The 25000-nt window shown below is 53.8% G+C and overlaps 1 protein-coding gene across 6 annotated transcripts in view; it reads right to left on the bottom strand.

Moving 5' to 3' along the window:
• Nucleotides 1-47: 47 nt before the first annotated feature.
• The window catches only part of ZNF710 (zinc finger protein 710), a 66264-nt gene continuing 41311 nt past the window's right edge, over nt 48-25000 (bottom strand). For all 6 annotated transcript variants that reach the window (XM_060179444.1, XM_060179445.1, XM_060179446.1 and 3 more), the window contains 4 exons: nt 12369-13869; nt 7019-7210; nt 6459-6633; nt 48-2343 (listed from right to left, as the gene is read on the bottom strand). In XM_060179444.1, the coding sequence (XP_060035427.1) occupies nt 2174-2343; nt 6459-6633; nt 7019-7210; nt 12369-13844 (2013 nt within the window). In that variant the 5' untranslated portion in view covers nt 13845-13869 and the 3' untranslated portion in view covers nt 48-2173. The remainder of the gene's footprint in view (nt 2344-6458; nt 6634-7018; nt 7211-12368; nt 13870-25000) is intronic.

Genomic DNA, 25000 nt, shown 5'->3' with positions numbered 1-25000 from the left:
TGGGAAACAGGTCCCCTAGAGCCATGGAAGAAAGCAGTCTCAGTCACTTCACTAAAGAATATTCATTTATTTATAATTATTGCTAAGTAAACCTCTCTTTTAAACAGAAACATAAAAACACAGTAGGGCTTTGCACAAGTGGAATTTCTAAACAGTTGGTTTGTATACACATCAAAATAAGTTAGAATGGAATTTGTCCAGGAGCTTCCAAGTCACCCGAGAGGCCGAGTGCCTCCTTTGAAAAGGTTGGGGAGGGGGTGAGGATGGGCGCCGGGCCAGGACCACCCCCAGCTTGGACTGGATCGTGGGTCGGGCTGCTTCCCGCTCCGCTTTGCCCAGCTCCAAGGCACAGGGCCAGGCGTTCAAGTGTCAGCCTCGCAGAGGGCGGCTGCTGATGGCGGGGCTGGGAGGAAAGGGGCACCCGTTCACTCGGGGCCAGAACTTCTCCCTCGGGCTTCCAAGACCAAGGCCACTGCGCTGGCAGGAAAGAGGAGGAGGAGGAGGAGGAGGAGGAGGAGGAGGAGGAGGAGGAGGAGGTACAGGGTTCTTTTTGGTACCAGGGGAGAAAGACGTTGTGGGAAGAGGTAGTTTGCAGGGGTGCTGCTTCTGCTCAGCAGGAGAAAATGTCTTCTACAGTGACGGGTCACTGCCACCTGAGGGTCGTCATGGCGGGATACCTGGAGGGCTGGGGGACTAGGGGTCTGGAGCCATGTGGGGACAGGCCTGGGGAGCCCCCCAGCCCTCTGTATGCTGCGTAGCATGAGCTTGAGCAGAAGGCGGGGCACCCGGTCCCCTCCATCCTGATCCTGGCCACCCTGAGGTGTGGCTTGGTCCTTCACTGAGGATACAGCTTGGACCCGGGACCTGCATTTCAGCTGGTTCCCTCCCCCCAGCAGCCCCCCCCTCTTCCTGGCTTCTGGCTCCCCCTCTGTCAGGGGAACCCATGTTCCTGAATGTGCTGCTTCATGGCCCTGGGCCTACAACATGGGCTCCTGTCTCCAGGAGCCCAGGGCACAGGATCAGAGGCGATGATAGCGGGTCAGAGGGAAGGCCCGAGGGCTCTGTAGGCCCAGGCAGTACAGGGAAGGACAGGCCCACCGGGCAGGGCAGTGGGTGAAGGTCCCCCAGTTCTCTGCCTTGTGAGGCCTCTGGGGTTGTCCTGCCAGCAGTGGCACCTTCAGCTTGAGTGACAGCCCCTCAACTGTCCCCTCAGAATGTCCCACTGGCGTAGCCAAGTAGGGAAGCCACAAAGCACGCACAACACACAAGAAATCTCACACTGAGGAAAAAGGAAAACCACTTTCATCGGAAAGGACTGTAGGCGACACAGAGTTGAAAATAAAATAAATTACCTCCAAAGCACCCCCATTTACTCAAATTGTGTTTTTCTTCTATGGTCTTCATTTTCCTTTTAAAATCATGCTGCTCTTCCCTGGAGCCTGACTCCTCTGCTGCCTTGGCCTCAGTGATGCCTGCTTTTCCTTAAGTGAGAAAATGCTCTGGTCCTTCCCCCCCACCCCAAGGTCAATCCTCTTTGAAGGACAGCCCCTCCTGACCCCCGCGACCCCTTCTCTGTGCCCTGTCCCCTCACTCAAGGGAAGACCACCTGCCCCTGTTGCTGGGTGCCTGCTCAGGGCTGTTCCAGCTCAGGTTAGTTCAAGTCAGAGCCAGATGCCATTGCTGATGTCCACTTTGGGGATACCTATTCCCAGACAGGGCTGTCTGGGGTGGCAGCAGAGGACATGGGGGGAGGGCGTGGAGGGGACAGGATCAGGGTGCATGCAGGCCTGGTGAATGGAGGCCCCAGGAGGTAGAAGGCAAAGGGCCCTGTCTGGTGTCCATGGACGGGGAGGGAGGGGCAGGCAGTGCTGACCGGCACAGGAGCTCAAGCGTCCCTGGAGGAGGAATCAAGGCATGGCTCAGGCCACCTCCTTCCACATCAGGACCCTAGGCCCACATGATCCCTGGGTACCCCCCTCCCACAGCAAGCCAAGGAGTATCAGCCTGTGTCCTCCTTCCCTGCATGCCTGGCGTCTGTGCCTGTGTGCAGCAGAGCCCAGTAGTACAGTGTCCATTTGGTCTGAGAGTCCCTTGTGGTGCAGACACCTGGATGGGTGGGAGCTGCAGAGAGCCCCATGCCCAGCACCCACAGGCTCCCTGGACAGCCGGGGTGCTATAGCACATTGTAGTAGGCCATCTCCTTCATGGCCTGCTCGGTGAGGACGCTGGCCTCAGCGCTGCTGTCCACGCCTGTGTAGCCGTAGGCGTTGTCTTCGAAGTCCTCCATCTCCTGTTGGCCATCCAGCTCCGTGGGGTCAGTGCCTGCCAGCTCCATCATGGGGTCTGCAAGAGAGGGCCGGCCCCATGCAGGGAGCACAAAGTCTTCCTAAGAAAGTCATTGTTCCCAGGAGTCTCCCCTGCCTTTCAGTCTTCTGATAACACAGGGTGTGTGTGTATGTGTGTGTGTCTATAGCTTTCCAGGTGGGTCACTGGACCTGAGCCCTAGGACAGTGTGTCCTTATTGTGAGGTACCTTGCAGGACTTAAGCTGCCTGCAGTCCTGCCTATGGGCCCTGCTAAGTCACTAAGCCTTTTCTTTTCTCTGTACGGTCTCAGTGGACCCGTCACATGAAAGCTGGCCCCTTCCCTGCTGAGGTGCCCCTCCCATAGACCCTGCTGTGTGCCAGGAACCCACACACGTTTCCAGGAATGCTCAAAGCACTGAGTTGAAGCTCAGAGAGGTATGTCAACCTGCCGGAGGGCACTGGCGAGGGCTGTGGCTGGGCTGCCAGGAGCCTCTCTCCCGTCCTGTCCTGGTAGTGCCAGAAACCCTTAACCAATGCTGGTCTAAGGCCCCACTTCTCCAAGGACAGACACCCAGACAACTGAACAAAGATGCACAAAGGGAAAACTTTGTGCCACCTCTTGATGAAATTACATCAAGTGGAAAACGTTTATCAAGTGAAAGAAAGTTTATTATAAAGGAAATTCTTGTGAGGGAGATAGCATAATGCAGAGATTCTCATGCCTGAGGCTCTGAGGTTCCAGGTTCAATCCCCTGTACCACCATAAGAAGTATTAAGACACACACACACACACACACACACACACACACACACACACACTCTCTCACTCTCTCTCTCTCTCTCCCTCTCCCTCTCTTCCCTCCCCTCCATAAAATAAAATAGGTACCAGGCGGTGGTGCACCTGGCTAAGTGCTCGCATCACAGTGCACAGGGACCTGCGTTCAAGCCCCCGGTCCCCACCTGCAGGGGGAACCTTCACAAGTGGTGAAGCAGGGCTGCAGGTGTCTCTCTCCCTCTCTACTCTACTTCTGTTTTTATCCAATAATAAATAAATGTCTTTGAAAAATATTAAAAACTATTATTAAAAAATAAAATAAAATAATGAAGGTGGCCAGGCTGTGGCACACTGGGTTCACTGGGTTAAGTGCACGTGGCATGAAGCACAAAGACTGGCAAAAGGATCCCAGTTCAATCCCCTGGTTCCCCACCTATGGTGGACGTGGGGGGGATAGGTTGCTTCACAGGTGGTGAAGCAGCTCTGTAGGTGTCTTTCTCTCTCCCTCTCTGTCTTCCCTTCCTCTTTCAATTTCTCTCTGTCCTATCCAACAACAATAGCAGTAAAAACAACAATAACAGCAGCAACAAAATAGAAAAAAAAAAAAAAAAAAAGGCCACCAGGAACAGTGGATTCATAGTACTGGCACCAAGCCCCAGCAATAATCCTGAAGTTGTAAAACAAAACAAAATAATTTTTAAAAATTAATTGTTTTGGGAGTTGGGCTGTAGCGCAGCGGGTTAAGCGCAGGTGGCACAAAGCACAAGGACCGGCATAAGGATCCCGGTTCGAACCCCGGCTCCCCACCTGCAGGGGGGTCGCTTCACAGGCGGTGAAGCAGGTCTACAGGTGTCTATCTTTCTCTCCCCCTCTCTGTCTTCCCCTCCTCTCTCCATTTCTCTCTGTCCTATCCAACAACAACAACAACAATAATAACTACAACAATAAAACAACAAGGGCAACAAAAGGGAATAAATAAAATAAATATTAAAAAAAAAAGAAAAAAAAAACTTAAAAAAAAATTTATTGTTTTACCAGAGTCCTGCTCAACTCTGGTTTATGGTGGTGTGGGGGTGTGGGGGATTGATCCTGGGAGAGTGGTGGAATCCCAAGGTGGGGTCTACTCCATCTGTCCATCCACCAGGCAGATGCAAATGTTTTGGAGAGAGCCAGACCCCAGCCAAGGAATAGCTTGGATAGCATTTTTTAAAAAACAATGCTTAAAAATGTATTTTTATTTACTTCAATGTATGAGAGAGAGAGAGAGAGAGAGACCGAGACCCCAGAGCATCTCTCTGCTCTGGTAAATGTGGTGCTAGGGTTGATCCCAGGACCGAATGCAAGTAATCCCTGCACTCTACCACTGAGCCACCTGTCCAGCCTCTAGGGTTCTTTGGCCTAGGCACTATTAACATCTGAATCCCAATTCCTATGCACCACAGGATGCTGAGCAGCAACCTGACCTCTCTCTACTTAGATGACATCAGCTAGGTGCCAGAAGCACCTTCCCTCCCCAGTTCTGACAGAGCTGAGAACCACTGGTTAAGGGTGATCCCACCCCTTGCCAATGAGTGGCTCAGGAGTAGGCAATAGGCATGAGACCCAGAGAAGGAGGAGAAACTCTGCCAGAGCATTCTCACTGGTTTGTTCTCACAGAGCAAATGGGAGCAGGCTTTGAATCTATCCCCCGTCTGCATGAGGAAGCACACTGTCCTGTAGACCACAGGCAGCCATCTTGTGACCATGAGGAAAACCACAGAGAATGCTGTGGACCAACAGGGAACAGGCACAACCCTGCCCTTATGGCCGAGCAGCTGAATCAGCCGATTCAAGATGGCCTGGATGGCAAGCCATTTCTTCATCTATTTCCTTATTGTTCAAGCCAGTCTGAACGGGGTGTCTGTTACTTGTGACCAGAGCATGTGACACACAGGGAGTCTCCCTGGCTTTAGGAAACAAGGCCAGTCAGTGTCCTAGATCTCAGATACCCACCCTGCCTCCTGCTCAAATCCTAGCTCCAGACCCTCACATTACAGGCTTGATTACAGCAACCTGGGAAATGGAGGCTGGGAGGCTGCTCAGCCAGTCGAGTGTTTGAGACCCTGGGTTCTGCCCAGGCACCACATGGGACATAGGGAAGGTCCGTCATGTAGAACAGGGCTGTGGTATCTCTTCTTCTTTGCTTATTTCTCTCTTCCTCAAAATACAGTGAAAAATTGGACTGGGGAGGTGACTCAGTGGAATTGAACATCCGTGGAGCCCTGAGTTTATTATTCCTCAACACCTTTAATGATGACGCAAAGCACTCTGGACCTGTCATCTCCTTGTTATTATATTCTTTAACTCTATAGTCCTGTCTCATTGGCCCCAGGGAAAACTGTACCACTTTTTAGGAGGACACTGACCTGTCCTCCAAATCCAGTCCTGGTGTTTATTGGGTGGCTCCATGGAGAATGTGTGCCACTCTGTCTGCCTCCCACACAAGCCTCAGGCCTGAGCTCAGATCCAGGCTGAGTGTGGGTGGCAGTGGATGCAGGCCCCACCGCTCCAGAGCTAGCCACTGCCTCACCCCACCCCGAGTGGCCACAGGGAAGCTGCTAGTGTTACACATCGCTGCTCACTGGCCTCATGTGGAGGAAGCAGAGTCCGCCCCTCACCGCCATGTCTGAAGGGACTGCTACTTCCCAAGGACTGTGCTGTTCCAGGTCTCCCCACCCCACCCCTGCAACTCTCTAGCTCTACTGCACACGGATCACCTGAGACACTCCCAGGCCAAAGGACAGATCAGGTACAATGACCCTTGAGCAACACGGGTTTGAATGGCACAGGAACCTAGGTGTGGATATTTCTACCTGAAGATCTCACATGTAAACACAAATGTCAGATGGTGATGCAGCAGATGTGACAATCCAAATATCTGGCTGAGCATAAGTTAGATGAAGATTTTTGAATGGGGCGGGGTGTGTGTGTGTGTGACAGCTGACTCCTAGCCCTGCCTTGTTCAAGGTCAGCTGCACATTAGGGCCTCAGGCATTCTCAAAAGTTAGGTCCCCAGTGACAGCTTGAGTCCAGCATGGGAACTTTCTGGAAATGGGAGTTCTCAAAGCCCACCCCAACAGAGCAGGGAAGCCCCTCAGTGGGTGCAAAGACTGATGCCAACAAGCCTCCAGCTGACTCGAGTACTCAAGGAGGATCTGCTCCAGCTCCAGCTCTTAGGCTCACGTACACCTATTTCTTGGGAGCTTTCTGAACAGCAAACTCAATTCAAGGTCTGAGGCTGGGTTGGGCCCCAAAGTTGCTGGAGATCATCAATACCTGTCACCATCATCCCAGCAGGTGCCCCCTGCAGAGCTGTGCCCAGCCAGTGCCCACACCCACCTTGGCTGTCCAGGCCGATGTCCATGACGCCGTGCTTCACCTTCATGTGGCGGCTCAGATTGCCCTTGAGGTTGAACTTGCTGGAGCAGTAGGGGCATTTGAAGGGCTTGCTGCCCGCGTGCAGGTGCATGTGGCCCAGCAGGTTGTACATGCGGTTGAAGGACTTCCCGCACACCTGGGACAGACATAGCCGTCAAGGGGTCAGCTGGGGAAGCTGCCCTCCCTGGCACCGGCCCACTCTTCACATAGCTTCACAGCTGGGCCGGACCCCATCCTGTGGATGGCACACGCCCCATCCTTTCCTTCACAGCCCCAGAGCTCAAGCCACAGACAGCCAAGGCACTTCTGGAGGTCACTGTTCCCGCCGATTTGTCCCACCCTCCCTGGACTGAGGGAATCACCCCCAGGACACAGTTCTCCAGCTGCATCAAGTCCCAGGCACTCCTCTGGATGCACTGTGACCACCACCCCTCCCCACAAGGCTCTCGGAGCACAGTTTCCAGGACTTGTAGGCTCCGAGTCCCTGCAGTCTGCCTCCCCCCGGCCAGAGCCCCTGGTACCTTGCACTTGAACGGCTTCACGGGTGAGTGTACAATCATGTGTGTCTTGAGGGTCTGCTTCTGCACGAAGGTCTTGAAGCAGATGTGGCACTGGTAGGGCCGGACGCTGGTGTGGATCAGCATGTGGCGCTTCATGTTGGCCTGCAGCGTGAACTCCCGGCCGCACACTTCACATTTGAACTCCTTCACACCCTGTGGGGAAAGGCTGGCGGTCAGGGCCACTCAACTGCAGCCTTAGGGAGTGATTCTTCCAGGGGTGTGTGCACACGTGCGCCCAGCATCAGCACAACGCCAGGCAATGACTTCCTGTGGCTAGTCCACACAGGCACATTCCACTGTTCCCTACTTTACTTTTTTTAGATTTTTTTAAAAAATATTCTCTTTTGTTGCCCTTGTTGCTTTATTATTGTTGTTGTTAGATAGGAAAGAGAGAAATAAAGAGAGGAGGGGAAAACAGAGAGGGAGAAAGATATAGACACCTGCAGACCTGCTTCACCACCTTTGAATCGACTCCCTGCAGGTGGGGAGCCGGGAGCTCGAACCGGGATCCTTACGCCGGTCCTTGCGCTTTGCTCCACGTGCGCTTAACCCGCTGCGCTACCTCCCGACTCCCTTTACTTACTTTTATTACTACTACTTCTTACAATGCCAGGGAGGGCCTTACACATGTTTGACACCAGCACTGCTGGTGTGATTTAAAGATTCTTTTTTCATTTAGATAGAACAGCACTGCTTTACCATCCCTGGAACTTCCCCTGGCACTGAGGTGCTCCTCAAGGCTCAAGGCTCACATGCAGGGCTTTCTTCAGAGTAAAGCAACTGCTGTACCAGGTAAGTGATCCCTTGGCACCTAGGGTGTTCTTCTTTTTAAATTTAAAGATTATATGCTGAGCAAGACAAGACTAGAGCAAGGCTTAGTCTTGGCATGTCATGCCAGGGATGGGACCTGGAAGCTCACACTCACAAGAGCTCTGCTCTACCTGCTCACGCACCTCCCCGGCCAAATACAGCACTACAGAAAGCCACCAGAAGACTGTGGCAGGCCACATACTCTGAGAAGTCTTCCATAGACAGGCAGAGGTTACCGAGGTCTTATTATTATTGCTTTTTTAAATGTTTAATTAATTAATTTTGGATAGAGACAGAAAGATTGAGTGGGAAGGGTGAGAAAAAAAAGGGAGGGAGAGAGCAGGGTAGATAGACAGACAGCATAATGGTTATGCAAAGAAACACTCATCCCCGAGGCTCCAAAGTCCCAGGCTCAGTCTTGCCATACCATCACTAGCCAGAACTGAGCAGAGCTCTGTTAGAAATAAAACCAAAATAAACAATAAACAAACAAACAAATGGAGGGAGAGGGAAAACCCCACATCACTGTTTCACTGCTGGTGAAGCTTCCCCACTTCTGGTGAAGACAAGGGCTTGAACCAAGGTCCTTGCACACTGTAATGCATGTGCTACCACCCTGCCCCAGGCCCTATTATTCCTTTTTTTTTTTCCCTCCAGGGTCATTGCTGGGCTCGGTGCCTGCACCATGAATCCACCGCTCCTGGAGGCCATTTTTCCCCCTTTTGTTGCCCTAGTTGTTGCAGCCTCGTTGCGGTTATTATTGCCATTGTTGACGTTGCTTTGTTGTTGGATAGGACAGAGAGAAATGGAGAGAGGAGGGGAAGACAGAGAGAGAGGGGGAGAGAAAGACAGATACCTGCAGACCTACTTCACCGCCCGTGAAGCGACTCCCCTGCAGGTGGGGAGCCGGGGGCTCGAACTCCCTGCGCTTTGCACCATGTGCGCTTAACCCACTGCGCCACTGCCCGACCCCAGGCCCTATTATTCCTATCCACACACCTGTTCCCCTGCTTCAGAGGGCAGCAGGTGTGTCAGTGTGCCAGGGCACAGAGGCAAATTTGTTCATCTGTTCCTTCAGTAACCACCCCTGCCCCCCAGTTTCCTGTTAGACACCAGGAGTCTGTGGCCAAGACGACAGTCATGGTCTGGTGGCTGCAAAAGGTCCGTCAGGTCAAGGACATGTGTGGCTGTGTTTCCCTCTGTGCAGCCTCTGAGTGGCCTTTTGGCTCCCAGGACCTTTGAGAATATGATTACAGTCCAGGAAAAATGACAAAAACGCAAATCTGTGTCAAATTTAAATAGTCCTCAGGAGGGGGAGACAGGTGGTAAAGCACCAGCCTGCATCTCTGGAGCCCCAGAAGCCCAGCACTACATATGCTAGAGCCAAGCATGGTTCTGCTCTCTCTTTCATGAAAACAAATGTTTGTTTCTTTTTCCTTTTCTTTTCTTTTTTAAGTTCTCATGCCCCTGAGACCTACCAACTGACCCTTGAGGCAGTTTTTAAAAAATATTTATTTATTTATTTGTTAATAACAGGAAGGAAAATGGAGGAAGGACCAAAGCACCACTTTGGCTTATGCAATAGCAGGAATCAAACTTGGGGCCTTATGGTTCAATGCTTTATGCACTGTGCCACCTCCAGCCACAGTCCCTCCCCCCAGACAGTCTTCCAAGTATCCCCAACACTAAGAAACACAGTTCCACCGAATACACAGCCTCTTGTGTCTCTCCCTGGAGAGGTCTATTCAGAGGGACGCTGGAGTTTCTAGTCAACAGGCCCCGGGTGATATGATTTGTTCAGTGTGTGTGAGAAAGACCAGAGCCCTGCTGCACAATCTGTGGGGTTTTCCTACTTGCAAGCCCTGCACTCTGCCTGCTCAGCTGGCTTTCTGGCCCTGTTCCCCCTCAGTGATGGAGTTGGAGGTGCTCAGTCCTAGGAAGTTAAGGCCTACTGGGTGGGGACTGTCACCATGTTTATTCATGGTCTGCAGGTGACCCCAGAGCACGATGGGGTGCAGTGGTTGTAATGTCTGGGGAGTAACGCTGGGAAACTAGCTAGGAGCTGATCTCTCATGAGTGACTAAGCAGAAGCCCAGAGCCAGAGGATGGCACAGACTCGGGTCTGTGGGCTCAGCTGCTGCTCTGGACGTCTGGTACAAAGTCTCCTTTTCTAACTGAATGCTGCCCTTGTCTACTTCTCTTGCCAGACACCGACTGTCTCCCTGTGTTCACACACAGACACATGTGACCACCAGGGGGCCCTGCCCCATGGGAGTGTCCTGCAATAGCTGTGCACACTGCACACTTTCGGAGGAGGACGGGGATGTTCTCAGTTTTACTAGCCTTTGATTTTTTCTTTCAGCTTTCCTTCATGGCACTATATGTTTTCAACACTGCAGACTGAGGATTTATCCGTTCCCTTGTGACGAGGAAGATGGCAAATGCACCTGCCCTCCTGATGCTCATCCCTGCAGACGCGGAGAACCAATCAATTACCCGACTTTACTGCCAAGCCCCATTCTGCTTCAGAGTCCTACTTCACACTGCCCTCTAGCCGGGACCTAGTAGCTGCAGGAGACCTGCAAGGAAACCTATGCTCTGTCCCTGCTGAAGAGGCCCACCTGCTAGGGCTGAGGAGTGCTAGATGGGAGCCTGGCCAGGGTACTTGTAGGAGACAGGTGAATCTACTGAGACAGAGAGGGGCACCAGGCCACCTGGCTCTGCCATATTTATCTTCCAAGGGTGATGCTGCAAAGGACTGGGGTGGAGACCATGGGGCAGGTGGAATAAAAGGGGGGTGGCACTGAGAGGCCTTGTTCCAGCTGCCTGCGGTGAGGACTCTGAAGGAGGTTAGGATGGCTGTAAGGTGGGCAGCTCATGCTGGAAGAAAAGGGGCATGAAGGGGAGGAGAGAAGATGTCATGGTTATGTCCAGGGACATTGTGATGGGAACAGTGTTGCTTAGTCTTGCACAGACCACTCTCCTAGTTGAGCTACATTCTGGGACTAACCATCTTTTCTGTAAAAAAAAAAAAAAAAAAAAAAAAAACCCTTTTACATCTATTCTTGAAGGCTGTATATACATAACACACCAAATATGTGCTCAGACTCTTTATGTGATGATGAGACTGCCAATCAAGCAGCGGTTAAGTCTGAGAGATCAACTCATATGTGGCTTTTTTTAAAAAAAAAATGGTTATTTATTTTTTTTTTAATTTTTAAAAATATTTATTTCCTTTTTGTTGCCCTTGTTGTTTTTATTGTTGTTGTAACTGGTGTCGCCGTTGTTGGATAGGACAGAGAGAAATGGGGAAAGGTGGGGAAGACAGAGAGGGGGAGAGAAAGACAGACACCTGCAGACCTGCTTCACCGCCTGTGAAGGGACTCCCCCGCAGGTGGGGAGCCGGGGGCCTGAACCGGGATCTTTATGCCCGTCCTTGCGTATTACGCCACCTGCGCTTAACCCACAGTGCTAACGCCCAACTCCTGGCTATTTACTTATTTGTTTATTTTACCAGAGCACTGCTCAGCTCTGGCTTATGGTGGTGTGGGGGATTGAACCTGGGACTTGAGAGCCTCAGGTATGAAAGTCTCTTTGCGTAACCATTATGCTATACCCCCACCCCGGCTATTTATTTTTTATAATTTATTTATGTATGTATTTTGAATAGAGACAGAGAAATTGAGAAGGAAGGGGAGGGAGGGAGACCGACACCTCACCTGCACTACTCATGAAGCTTTCCTCCCGCAGACGACTTGAATCTGGGACTTTGCTCAGAAATGTGTGGGACTATGTGAACACGTGAGCCCCAGCAGAAGTGGATTTTATTTTTTTTAAGAATTTATTTATTTATTTATTCACGAGAAAGATAGGAGGAGAAAATAACCAGACATCACTCTGGTACATGTGCTGCCGGGGATTAAACTCAGGACCTCATGGTTGAGAATCCAATGCTTTATCCACTGCACCACCTCCCGGACCACAGAAGTAGGGGAATGTCTCTTAGTCCTGTGGTGTTAAAGGGTCCACTGTATACATTGTGCTCAAATTCTCATGAAAATAAAAGCGTGGGAGTCGGGCAGTAGTGCAGTGGGTTAAGCGCACGTGGCGCAAAGCGCAGAACTGTCGTAAGGATCCCAGTTCGAGCCCCCGGCTCCCCACTTGCAGGGGAGTCCCTTCACAGGCGGTGAAGCAGGTCTGCAGGTGTCTATCTTTCTCTCCCCCTCTCTGTCTTCCCCTCCTCTCTCCATTTCTCTCTGTCCTATCCAACAACGATAACATCAATAATAACTACAACAATAAAACAACTAGGACAAGAAGAGGGAATAAATAAATATAAAATTTTTTTTTAAAGTTTATAAAAAAAAAAAGAAAAAGAAAATAAAAGCGTGACTATGAAAAAGAGACATACGCACCTGTGACCCACCAGCGCCAGCCCCGGCGACGCCCTCCAGTCCTGGGAGGGGGCTGGACCTGGAAAGTGGGGGCACGGGAGCCTTACCTTGTGGGTGAGTGAGTGCTGCTTGAGATGGTGGATCTGGCTGAACTCCATGCCGCACTCGGTGCACACGAAGGGCCGCACGTTCTGGTGCTTGAGCATGTGGTTCTGCAGCTGACTGCGGTAGTGGAAGGACTTGTCACACTCCAGGCACTGGTAGAGGGTGGGGCCCTGGTGGGAGGCCAGGTGGCGCTTGAGCTGCGTCAGGGTGGAGAAGTCCAGGCCACACTCGACACACACATGGCAGCGGCCGCTCTCATGCTTTACCTCGTGCGCCTTGAGCTCACTGGGGTAGGCGAAGCCGCGGCCGCAGAAGTGGCAGCTGTAGGGCTTGACCTCTGAGTGCAGCAGCATATGGCGCTTGAGGTGGCTGGTCTGTGTGAAGGCCTTCTGGCACACCTGGCACTTGTGCGGCCGCGTGCCCTGGTGTGTGAGCAGGTGTGTCTGCAGGTGGCTGGGCTGCTTGAAGAGCTTGCTGCAGTGCGGGCACGAGTGCGGCTTGATGCCGTTGTGGCCCAGGATGTGCGTGACCAGGTTGTACTTGGACGTGTAGGACTTCTCGCACATGCGGCACTGCCAGCGCTTCTGGCGGTCGCCCGCCTCCACCAGGTACGAGTCATCGATCTGCACGTTGATGTCCAGCCGGTCCAGCTGCGCCTTCTTGTGCCGCTCCACCGTGGAGCCGCCCGCGTCCGCCTCTAACTCACCGGCCTCCTGCCACACGAAGCCCTGCTCCGGCTTCACGGGCTCCGGGGACTCCAGGCTGGGGGCCTCGGGCTCGCTCAGGGGGCCAAGGTGCGGTGGTGATGGTGGCGACTCAAAGTTGCACTCGGTGGACAAGGCCTCGGGGCCGGTCAGGGCTAGACTGGGCTCCGGGAAGCCATCCCGGGCCGGGTCAGTGAAGTGGGGGTCATAGGGTGCCACGTCAAGCTCTGGGGGCCTCACAGTGCGGGACAGGTGCCGCAGTGTCCGGGGCTTGCGGCTGAAGGTGCTCAAGTCGATCATCTTGACGGCAGAGCTCTGCACCAGGGCCTCACAGCCACTGCTGGCCACCTCGTCAGGGCCCTCCCCGGGGCTGGGGTCCTTGTCGTCGCCAGGCACAGACACCTCATAGATCTCCTGCTCCTCCTCTTCCTCTTCCTTCTCAAATTTGACCTTGGGTACCAGACGCACGGGTGGCCGAGTCTTCCTACGGGTGTGCTTCTCAAAGGCCGCCTCCACCTCCAGCACCTCCTCCTCGGCTGGTTCCTCCAGGGCCCGCCCATTGCAGGCAAGCTGGTAGATATCGGGGTCTGGGGGCCCCGGCTCCCCCAGCGCAGCTCCCGCCAGCTCAGACCCCAAGTCCGGGTAGAAGGCTTCAGCGCTTATGGTGGCTCCGAAGAGCTCATTTTCTGAAACCAGGCCCAGTACAGCAGCCTGGGCCAAGGACAGCACCACCACAGCATCTGTCTGTGTCCCTGAGTCCATGAAGCCCTCCATCCCGCAACTGGCTAGGAGGGCATCGCTGTGGGAGAAGAGGGGGTGTTAGTATCACTGCTCACTGCTGCAGAGACAGACAGACAGCATACTGACACACTCTCAGCAGGGCCCAGCCAGTGCTGGGTGTGGCTGTCTCTGCCTGGGGAACAAGACACATGTCAGTTATGGAGCAGTGACAGCCGGGGTGTATCTCCTGCATCTCCCTGTGGAATCTGGGGTGCGCCCGGCCCCTTCCAGCCTCAGCCTCCCAGCCGTCCAGCCACACAACTAAAAACTGGGGGTTTCCTCTGGTTCCCAGATAAGAAGTACCCTGAATGCCCTCCAGGAATTCCTCCAAAGTCTAATAAAACAAGACATTTTAGGGAGTCGGGCGGTGGCGCAGTGGGTTAAGCGCACGTGGCACAAAGCGCAGGGACCGGCGTAAGGATCCCGGTTCGAGCCCCCGGCTCCCCACCTGCAGGGGAGTCGCTTCACGGGCGGTGAAGCAGGTCTGCAGGTGTCTATCTTTCTCTCCTCTCTCTCTGTCTTCCCCTCCTCTCTCCATTTCTCTCTGTCCTATCCAACAACAAAGCAACGTTAACAATGGCAATAATAACTGCAACGAGGCTGCAACAACTAGGGCAACAAAAAAGGGGGGGGGGAATGGCCTCCAGGAGCGGTGGATTCATGGTGCAGGCACCGAGCCCAGCAATAACCCTGGAGGAAAAAAAAAAAAAAAGACATTTTAGGGGCCAGGCGGTGACGCACCTGGTTAAGTGCACACATTACAGTGTGCAAGGATCAAGCCCGTGGTCCCCACCTGCATGGGGAAAGCTTCATGAGTGGTGAAGCAGTGTTGCAGTTGTCTCTCTCTCTCTCTCTTTCTCTTCTCTCTATCTCCCCCTCCCTTCTCAATTTCTCTCTGTCTCTACCCAATAATAAATAAAACAAAAAAAAAATTAAAAAAAAACATGACATTTTAGAAAACCCTTGTACTCAGATGTGAGTGATATATCATCCCAACACACTCGGCGGCCCTGCCAGCTCTCCTGCCGAGGTGATTAATTCTGTACAGGCCTTGAGACTGTACAATAAGGTGTTAGCAACTAGCACCATTCCCAACAGCTTGACCCCATGACTGAGACGTTTTTTGCTTATTAGTATATTCGGTAAAATTAAGGCCACACAGAAAAATAACTAAGGTGCCAAGGTTGATCTCAGCCACTGGCCATTCTGATGGGGTGTCTGTCTCAACAGGCCACTGCTGTCCACAGCATGCACTCAACAATCAGTGTGAACCCATGAGGAGCTAGTTTTCAACTGACTTGTACAATGGAGTCCATGCTAAGAGCTGACTGAGAGGAAGGGCTCCTGAGACTAGTGTGTGTGTCAGCTGGCTGAAGAAAAGGCTGAAGCTGCTCCTGGGTTCACAAGTCACTTTCTCTGAGCTAAAAGGGCCTAAAAAGTGCTGCTTTGTGGCCAAGAGGGAGCACAGTGACTAGGGCATTGGATTTAAGAGCATGAGGTCTTGAGTTCAGTCCCTAGCATTGCACATGTTAGAAAGATGCTGGGTTCTCTCCTGCTTGTTAATAAGTAACTTAAAAATTTTTTTTTTAATTATCCTTATTTATTGGGTAAAGACAGCCAAAATTGAGAGGAAAGGGGGAGATAGCAAGGAGGAGAGACAGAGAGACACCTGCAGCTCGGCTTCACCACTCTCAAAGCTTTCCCCTGTAGGTGGGGAAAAGCTGGAATCAGGGGCTGGAATCTAGGTCCCTATATATTGTAATATGTGCGCTCAACCAGTACATCACCACCCAGACTCAATAAGTAACTTTTTCAGTGCTATTTTTAGGTTTAAACCCTGGCATGAGGACTTCTTGCCCTCCCAGAGACTTCATCCTCCCACCATTCTCCCAGGCAGTTCCAAAATCCCACCTGTTCCCAGGGCCTCCCTAGAGCCAGGGCAGCATGGGGAAGCCCGGATGTGGGAGGGCCTCCTTGCCAGCTGTGCGGGTGGACTCAATGACGCCTCCCGCAGCTCAGAGGTCGCCTGTGGGAGGGGAGGGCCTGCTTGCCTGCTGTCCACTTCGGCCCCTCAGGAAACTGCTCTGCCTGTGCCCCACCCCCACCGGTCAGCACAGCTTCCCCTTCCTGGAGCCAGCTAAAAATAAAGCATCCTAGACTGCAACTCAGTCTCTCGAGACAGATACTACAGATTAAACTACTGAGCTTAATGTGTAGCTCCCGCAGAAGGGGTAGGACAGAACAAGTTCTCTGACACACCAGGGCTGGGGTGCACCTGGACCAGTCTGGACGGGCTGGCTCTGAGTCTGGGTCCTCCCACCCCATGGAAGAGGACTCTGTGGGGGGAATCGAGAAGCCTGACTCAGCTCTGCCTCTTTCAAAGACTAAGAGAAGTCACTCCTGTGACTCAGCTTCCCCATCTGAATGTGGTAACTACGCCCCAGAGAAAGCCCCTACTTTGTGTGGAGAGGCATGGAGGAGCCGGGTCCATGGCAGGCCCCTCTTCATTCCAGCCTTCAATCCAGCAAAGGTTGAGGGATTAGGAACTCATTCATTCATCCATTCATTCAAGCAACAAATATTCACTAAACTCCTGCTGCGGTTCAGACTTTGTGCTTGGAGTCTTCAAGGGAGAAGGGGAGAGAGGGGTGGTGCAGGGCCCCTGACCTGTTGGAACTGCTCCTGGGAAACACTAGTGTCTCTGTCCCAGCTGCTCCCCATCTGAATTCAGGGTACACTGGCACCCACCTGCCCCCAGCAGTCACCATGCTAGAGCTTGAGGAAAGGGTGAGCTCAGCGTGTTTCTAGACTTCCCCGCAGGCAGTCAAGGGCAGGCAGTCAAGGGCAGAGCTGTGCTGGTCCTGGCCCTGGCTTCTTAGCTTGGCCCAACCTGTTAGTCCTGAGCCTTGGTTTCCGTCTGTCTGGAGCAGGTGGCTGATCCACTCAGGGCAGGTGAGGTGGTCACTTCCCTCCTCTCCTGCTACTTAACCCCCACTTTGGCCACCTCAGACTGGGCCAAAGAAACTGACAACCTGGCTCGATGGGACAACATGCAGGTGCAAAGTCACAGCCCCTGCAGGGAGGCAGCCCAAATGGGGGTCATGGAAGAGTAAGGGGGTCCCTCTAAGAGACAACACCAGGACCCTTGTGCTGTCCAAGCCTGGTCTGGCTCTGGGGTGGAGGGCAGGAGGTCTCTCTGTGTCAAGAGTCACAGAGGAAGGGCCAGTGCTTGCTGAGGGCTTGTGTCTCTGGGAGACTTGGAGAGGTGACCACTAACTAGAAGGAGAGCTGGCTCTTGCAGGGAGTGGGGGTCAGGCCCCAGGGGAGCCCCTCAGCCCTAAGGCAAACCCTGTGGTTGGGGTGCGAGCAAGGTCCAGTCCAGGAACCAGGCTTGAATCCAAGGGCACCCATGGGCAAAAGCCAAAGCCAAAGCATCAGGCCTGTCCCCACTGGTTCCTTGGGCCCAAGCGGTGCCCTGCAACCTCTGTATGGGAGGTGCTGCAGGAAAAAGGCAGGGCTCGTCCAGGGATCCCCAAAGCCAGGGTCTGAGGCCAACAAGAGTTCCTGGAAGTCTTCCTCCACCACCTGCAGGCAGGCTGGTCACATGTCACCCTGTGACAGAGGCAGCCAGGGAAGCCTGTGTGTGCACACAGGTGTGAGTAGCAGGTGTGAGACAGCCAGGAACCCCACTTCCTTGCATTTTTGTACACACCTCGAGCATCTTGCAAGCCATGCAGAGGCAGGGTGCCACGGCTTGGCTGCCTACTCTGCCTTCTGGGTCCTCTTCTAGCTCCCTTAGAGGCCCTGGGCCTCCACCCAAGGCCCCTTCCTTACCTCCCCCGGCCCCAGCACTTCCCCTCTCAGAGCAGGGCCTCTCCCCACCCCTTGTACTGCTGGAACAAAAGCTCCCCACGCTGCTCTGGGGCACAGACTGCCCAGTGCTTGGGCCTGGGGTGAGAGGGACAGGTGAGTGGGGGGTCCTCCTCAGTCTCCAGGGAGAAGACGGTGAAGCAAGGACACTGAGTAGCTGCTGACTGTAGCTGTGTAGACTTGTGCTAGGAGGCCACAGCTGAGAAAGGGAGGGGGAGAAAGGGAGGGAGAAACAGAGAGAGGGAGGGAGGGAGAGCAGGAAGGAGAGGAGGAATGAGAAGGGGGAGGGGCAGACAGAGAGAGCAGAAGGAGGGAGGGAGAGAAAGAAACTGTGGAGGCCAAGAAACAAAAGCAGGGGAGGGGGAAGGGATGCTGGGGACACCAGGCGCCAGGCTGTCCTATTTCCCGGGCCAGGGGGTCAGGCCACTGCCTGGGGAGGAACCCAGGCCCCCAGACTCACTGTGACTTCCTCTACTGCTTCATCAAGGAGCGGAGGAGTGACAGGTCACCTAACCTCATCAGTCAAATGTGGGCTAACCGGACAGCACCTCTCACGGAGACCCCTCCACACACTCCTGCGGGGGAAGGGGGCGGCAGTGTTCCTCTGTGGAAGGACCAGTGTCCACCCTAGACCAGCAGGGTCAGACCAGCTACTAGCCCCACCCCCGGGAAAGCTCTGGAGCTTCTTCCAATCTGGGCTTGGGGTGCCAGCAGCCACCCGGGTGGTCATTTTTCTGGTCTTACAGTGCACCCCTCTCCCCTACTGGGAGGGCAGGTTTCCTCCCTGTCCCCTTCACCCCAGAATCACTGACTCACACCACACGGTTCCTACCAGGAGCTGGGTACTGTTCCTGGTTGTGGGAGCAAGTTGCGGTGGGGGTGTGGGGAAGGGCCAAGGCGAGCGGCAATGGAGGAAGTCTCATTCTAGGCCTTCGTCTGGGCTCTAGGGTCTTGTTCTGGCTTCCCTTTCTCCTTGTCCTTGGCGGGGGAGAAAGACAGAGCATGTATCCTCTGGCCTGGGAAGCCCAGGCCTCTGTGTCAGCAGGAGCTGATAGGGTGGTGTGGGAACAGATCTGGGGCCCCAAGAGGGGAAAGGGAAGTCCCAGGTATGTCCTAGGACCTCAATTTGTGACTCGCTTCCCCTGTTGTCCCCAGTTAGACATGAAGGTAAGCTCTGCTTGGTCCCCAGGGAGGAAGAGGAAGAGGAAATGAAAACAGGAGGTAGCTGTTCCTTGCCACATCTCCCGCAGGCCCCGCCCCCTGGCCCCACAAGTCAGCAGCCCAAGAAGCGGGGTGTCAGGGCGCTGAGGAGGAAGTGTGCACCTCTCTTCCTCATAGGACTCGCTCTCAGCCTCAGCTTCCCCTTTTCTCTACGGACAGATTTGCCGAGTCCGCCTCCAGGAGACAGACACAGGGCAACCGCCCCACAGACCCACAAACCATGGGCCTCGGTGATGAGTGATTTCACTGCCCTGGATTTCACACTTTCTTGTTCAGACAGAGCAACAGAGAGGGGGAGAGCTTCCTCCAGTGCCAGAGCACTTTGCCTGGGGCTCGTTCATGGCAATGCCAGTGCCCTACCTGGCGAGCTATCTCCCCAGCCCACTGATGACTTTTAACAATAAGGAAACTGAGGCCCAGGGAGGGGCAGAGACTGGCCCTATTCAGAGTGAGGCTAGAGCCCAGAAACACCCCCTACCCCCCCACAGGATAAAGGTTCGCATGAAGCCTGCCCCTCTGCATCACACACACCCCACATGCACACGGGCACTTCCTATCACAGGGCCTTTGCACAGGTCTATTCTCTGCCAGAATTGCCACCCTCTTTCCCTCGGATTCAAGAAAGAAGCACCCCTCCAGTTCTGGGGCACGACCTCTCCCATGGGACACCCACCAGACTTTATATCAGACAGCCCCCCCCACACTTTGGGGGCCTCAAATAACATGTGATTCCACTACTTCCAGGCTGACTGCTTCCCTTTTTGTTGTAAATATGCACAATGGGATGGGGGACACACACCACAGCACGGCTTCACCAGCTGTAGAGCTCCCTGTGCCATGCTGCCCCCATGAGGTGGCAGGGCTTGCACCTGGGCCGCACAGCTCTGCCAGGGGAGGTATCCCCTGACCCAGGCAGAAGGCCCTTTTTCTAATGTGAGGTTCATTCCACTGGAGTGAATTTCCCAGGAGAAAACAGGTTTCCCTGAGAAGAGGGAATTCTGCCTCAGAATTCTGTATTTTACAAACTCTTGCCTGAAACCCCAGCATATCCTGTGGGTTTCAGACTAGCCAGTCCCCACAAATGATATGAGCCAGTTCCTTAAAGTAAGTCTCACCTGCGTCTATAGCCCACTGGCTGCGTTTCTCCAGAGAAGTGAATACAGTCACCTGGATTTCTAGTTGTCTCCACTTCTGGGCCAGCTCCCAACCCCCCTTCCCCACCAGAGGTCCCCTTCAGGTGACAGTGACTGTTGGGAAGCTGACTGGGAGGTGTCCAGAAAGACACCAAGGGAGGGAAGGAATGAATGGATGAGCGAGTGCGTGAATAAATGAAGAGACCTAGGTGAGAACCACAAATGCTCTGCCTACTGCGCCCTGCTGCCTGCTAGAGAAGGTGCTGGCCGGCGGGGCCCTGGGCTGGGCAGGGAGCTCCATCCTCCTGGCACTCTCACAGTTGAGGCCTACACCCCATCCTGGGAGCCACCCACCAGCTGCTTCCCCAGCCTGAGGTCTGTGCGAGGCCCCCTCCTACAGAGAGGCTATGGTGGCCCCTAAGCCCAAGGGGGTGGGAGGGAGACTCCAGGGTAGGAGGTGTAGGCTGGGGCTCACTCTGCTCTGCTGACCACTCAGATTCATGCTCAGCTGAGGGCACAGAGCTTGGTCAACAGGCTCCAACTGACATCCAGGGCCTGGGCCTCCCTGGGCCAGTTAGACCACAACCTCTGGGCGTGGGTACAAGGCTCCCTGTTCGCTGGATGCTCCCAACACCTCCGGATACTACAACTCAATTTCTAAGAACTGATGGGCTTCCACAAGGTTCCTCTAAATACAGAATTGAAAAGGCTCCTCGGGAGGGGGAAGATAGCATAATGGTTATGCAATCAAACTGTCATGCCTGAGGGTCTGAAGTACCAGGTTCAATTCCCCGCACCACCATAAGCCAGAGCTGACCAGTGTTCTGGTTAAAAAAAAAAAAAAGAAAAAAAAAGAGGGAGTCGGGCAGTATTGCAGCGGTTAAGTGCAAGTGCCACAAAGCGCAAGAACCGGCATGAGGGTCCCGGTTCCAGCCCCCGGCTCCCCACCTGCAGGGGGGCCGCTTCACAGGCAGTGAAGCAGGTCTGCAGGTGTCTGTCTTTCTCCCTGTCTTCCCCTCCTCTCTCTATTTCTCTCTGTCTTATCCAACAACAACGACAACAATAATAATAACTACAATAATAAAACCAACAAGGGCAACAAAAGGGGATAAAAAACATTGAAAGAAAGAAAGAGCTCCTTAATCTCCCAAGCAAGTGCATCATGCTGGCTCTGAAGACCACTAGCTTAATGGAACAGGGAAAAACAAACAGAATTGACCTTGCAAGTTCAAAGGACGAAGATCTGAACTGCAAAGGTACATTAGCAGCACCACCTGGGCTTGAACTGGGCCACTTCCAGGCAGCACTCTGCCTAGGGGGTAGCAAGTCCATTTGGTGGTTGTGGAGACCGAGGTGTGAGGGGGCAGTCCGTCACCCCCCTGTAACGGGAGCCTGCCTCCAGGTCACCCCTCCAGCCTGCCTCTGGTCCCTCCTGATCAGCTTTCTCCATCCCATCTTCTTCTCCCTCCATTTCTCTCTCCTTCTGTTTCCGTGGCAACCCCATTCTCCACTCTCTCTCCTTTTCATCTCTCCCCTCATCACAGCACACAGCCCCAGCCCCCTCTGTCCTTTGCCTCTGCTCTCTGGTACCCTTTTACTCTTTCTCTCTTTTTTCCTTTTACTCTCTTTTTATCTCCTTTCAATGTGCTCTTGTCATTGCACTTATTTATCTCTTGCTTAAGTAAAAGACAGGAAGGAAGGAAGGAAGCAGGGAAGGGAGGAGGGAAAGAAGCCCTGTGTCATCAGCCCAGCTTTCTGCCAAGTTCTCTCCAAGGCTCAGCCTCAAACAGGCCCCAGACTCTGTTGATGTGGACAGTGGGCAGAACACATGGATGGAGGTGTGGGGTTGAGGGCCTCCTGACGGCAGCACTCAGGACAAAGCAAGCACAGGGCCTAGAACATGGGAGAAGCCAGCCTGGAACACCTCCAGTGCTGCCCCCGCAGGAATTCTGGGCTGCTCAGGAGGCCTCCCCACACGATGCCCAGTGATGTCTCCTCCTGCCCTGTCCTCAATGTGCCACAGGGCCCAGCCAAACTACCTTCTCTCCAAACAGGACAGTGAGCAAGCAGCACAATTAAGCTCTACTGTGATGCGGACAGGAAGTGCCCATCAAGGGCCTGTCCTGCCTCCACTTCAAGGCAGGAAGTGAGTGTTTCCCACTCCTTCCAACTTCCTTTTAGTCCCTGTTTACTGGGCACAAAGTCCAGGGCATTTAAATTTCCATCTTACAGGTGAGCAAGCTGAGGTTTGGAATGTTGTCCAAGTTCACATCACACAGCAGGTGGGGCTGGGCTGGTTCTAATCACCTTCTCCCCTCTCACTCCCCTTCCAGGAAGGAAACGCCCCCAGCCCAGTCTTCCATGCTCTGTGTTTACTCTGGAGTGATCAGAAATGACAGGAGAAACAAAGAGATCTACCACAGAAAGGAAAACAAGCCGATTATGGCTGTGACTCAGTGCCTCAAAGGGACAGAGAGGCTCAGAGGGCTGGTGGAAATAGTATCAAATCCTCCAGGAAATGAAAAGTAGAGGGGCCTGGGCCTTCCAGGTTCCCAGGCTGCCAGATGAATGCTGGAGCTGGGGTGTGCTGCTGGGACATCCAGGAGGCCCTGCAGAGGTGGCCGAAGTCCTGGGACAGCTCCCAGCCCACCCAGTGAGGACTCTGGGCAAAGCTAGGAGGCAGCCAGTCCCTGCAGAGCCCAGAGAGGTGCCAAAGACACAGAAGTGCTGCTTCTCAGAAAAAGCGGACTTGACATCTGGGGAGGCCTAGAACCAGGCCCCAAAGAGAAAAATGGGGGGCATGATGAAGCACAGTGCCTCCCTGACACTGCCAGCCTTGGCTGCACCCCCACCCCACCACTTAGGAGCTCTGGAAGTCCCTCAACCTCCTCGGGCCTGGGTTTCCTTATCTGCAGGTGAGTGGTGGGAAATAGGAGGGAAAAGGGCCTGTTGTACCAGCTGCTGAGGGACAGGCTTGCAGGGGGCAATGGGAGAGAGCCTCTTGGACTGGAGAAAACAAAACCACACGACAGGCACTGTAGGAGATGGCTCACTGGGTAAAGCACACTACGTACCAAGCACCAGTGAGGTGCTGGGCTGGAGCCCTGACACTACATGGGAGCTCTATGGAGGGTGGCAGGTCTCTCTCTCTAATCAAGAATGAATGTAGTGACCAGGAGGTCACTATCACTAGTCCCTGGCACCACAATATAAAGCTTTGGACTCTCACATATGAGGTCCCAAGTTCAGCCCCCAGCATCATAAATGTCAGAGCTTTGGTTCTCTCTTTCTCTTCCCCATCTCTCCCACGATAAATAAATCTTTTAAAACAAATCTTGTGGTGGTCCGGGCAGTGGCACAGTGGATAAGGCATTGGGCTCTCAAGCATGAGGTCCTGAGTTCAAACCCCGGCAGCACATGTACCAGAGTGATATCTGGTTCTTTCTCTCTCTCCTATCATTTCTCATGAATAAATAAATACTCAAGCATGAGGTCCTGAGTTCAATCCCCAGTAGCACATGTACCAGAGTGATGTCTGGCTCTTTCTCTCTCTCCTCCTTTCTCATTAATAAATAAATAAATAAGATATTTAAAAACAACAACAAATCTTCTGGAGAAAGATAGAAACTGGCAGAGAGGCTGGGTGACTGCCCAGGTCCCCGGGTTCACATGTGAGCAAGGTGAGCCTTGGGCCCGGGGTCTAACTCCATGAGGGGGCTGATCCTTCAGGGGCTGAACAGTGTGACCAGGAACAGTAGAGCAAAGCATCAAGCAGGTAACACGCTTTCATGTGCAGGGTCCCACACAGGACAAAGTAACTGTGTTTTTGTTTTTAGCTTCAGGGTCAGGAACATTCTTCTGCATCAGCTGGCTCTTTGGGAGGCAGCAGACTCTTTGTGGTGTGTCTGTGTCTCAGTCTACTCTGCGAGCGGGGGGGGAGGGGGGGCACTCTGAGTCCACTAGTCTATGGGGAATGGCCTGGGTGTCCCAGTCCCAAAGGTCGATGGAGGGTAGGGAGGACCAGGTTGGGGAGAAGCCCTCCCTCAACAGGGAGAGGCCTGGGGAGAAGAGCCAAGAAGCGCAGGTGGCAGGGAGGGGAGGAGGGCGTCGAGGGTGGCCTGTGCACACAGCCCTCACTTTCCCTGTCCTCTCAGCAGCCAGGCTGATTCATCCATTGGACACCTGGCAGTGCTGCCTCCTGAAGCAGGCCATGATGGCCTGTACCCCTGCCCAGTACCATGGATTCTGGGGGTGGGGTGGGGAGGGCTTCTTCTGCACACACAGGAGCTTCCCCAGGACGGAGTGGGGGAGGACCCTGTATCCACCTGAGGGCAGAGGTGTGGGTGCTTGCGGGAAACCCACTAGAAGACAGGTTCAGAGAGAAAGCAGGAGGCAGATGGAGCCGAGGCTGGGGAAGTACTAGCAGGGCTCTGGAGTCTGAACCCACCTGGGAACTAGGGGGACAAGGTGGCCTGTCACAGAGGCTGGGCAGACAGGAGGACAGAGGCAGAAAGGCCCCAGAGAGGCCCAGCTAGGGCCTGGGGAGATGGCCCGAGAGCTGCCTGGGAAGTCCAGGGAGAAGGTGCCCAGGAGGCCAGCTCTGCCTGAGTGGAGGAATCTGCTTCCTCTCCATCCAGATCACACAGGAGGCCTCTGCAGAAGTCACGTGACACCCCCCCACTTCAGAGGAGGTGGCTACTTGACAACAAACACATGTCTGGACTACAAGAGTTTGGGGGCCACCCATGGGGTCTGAGGTTAAATAAACTCTCAAAGCACCTGGCTTGGGAGCTGGCCTTTGCTAAATGGGCATTTCTTGCTTCTGCTGCCGCAGGAGGTGTACACACAGTGTGAACCCCGACCCTCACATCTGGTATATTCTCTCACGACTACAGGCATCTGCAGTAAATCCTAGTGGTAGTGGCA

The sequence above is a fragment of the Erinaceus europaeus genome, chromosome 20 (assembly GCF_950295315.1).
Source record: "Erinaceus europaeus chromosome 20, mEriEur2.1, whole genome shotgun sequence".
NCBI lineage: Eukaryota > Metazoa > Chordata > Mammalia > Eulipotyphla > Erinaceidae > Erinaceus > Erinaceus europaeus.
This window is presented reverse-complemented; position numbering and strand designations above follow the sequence as displayed.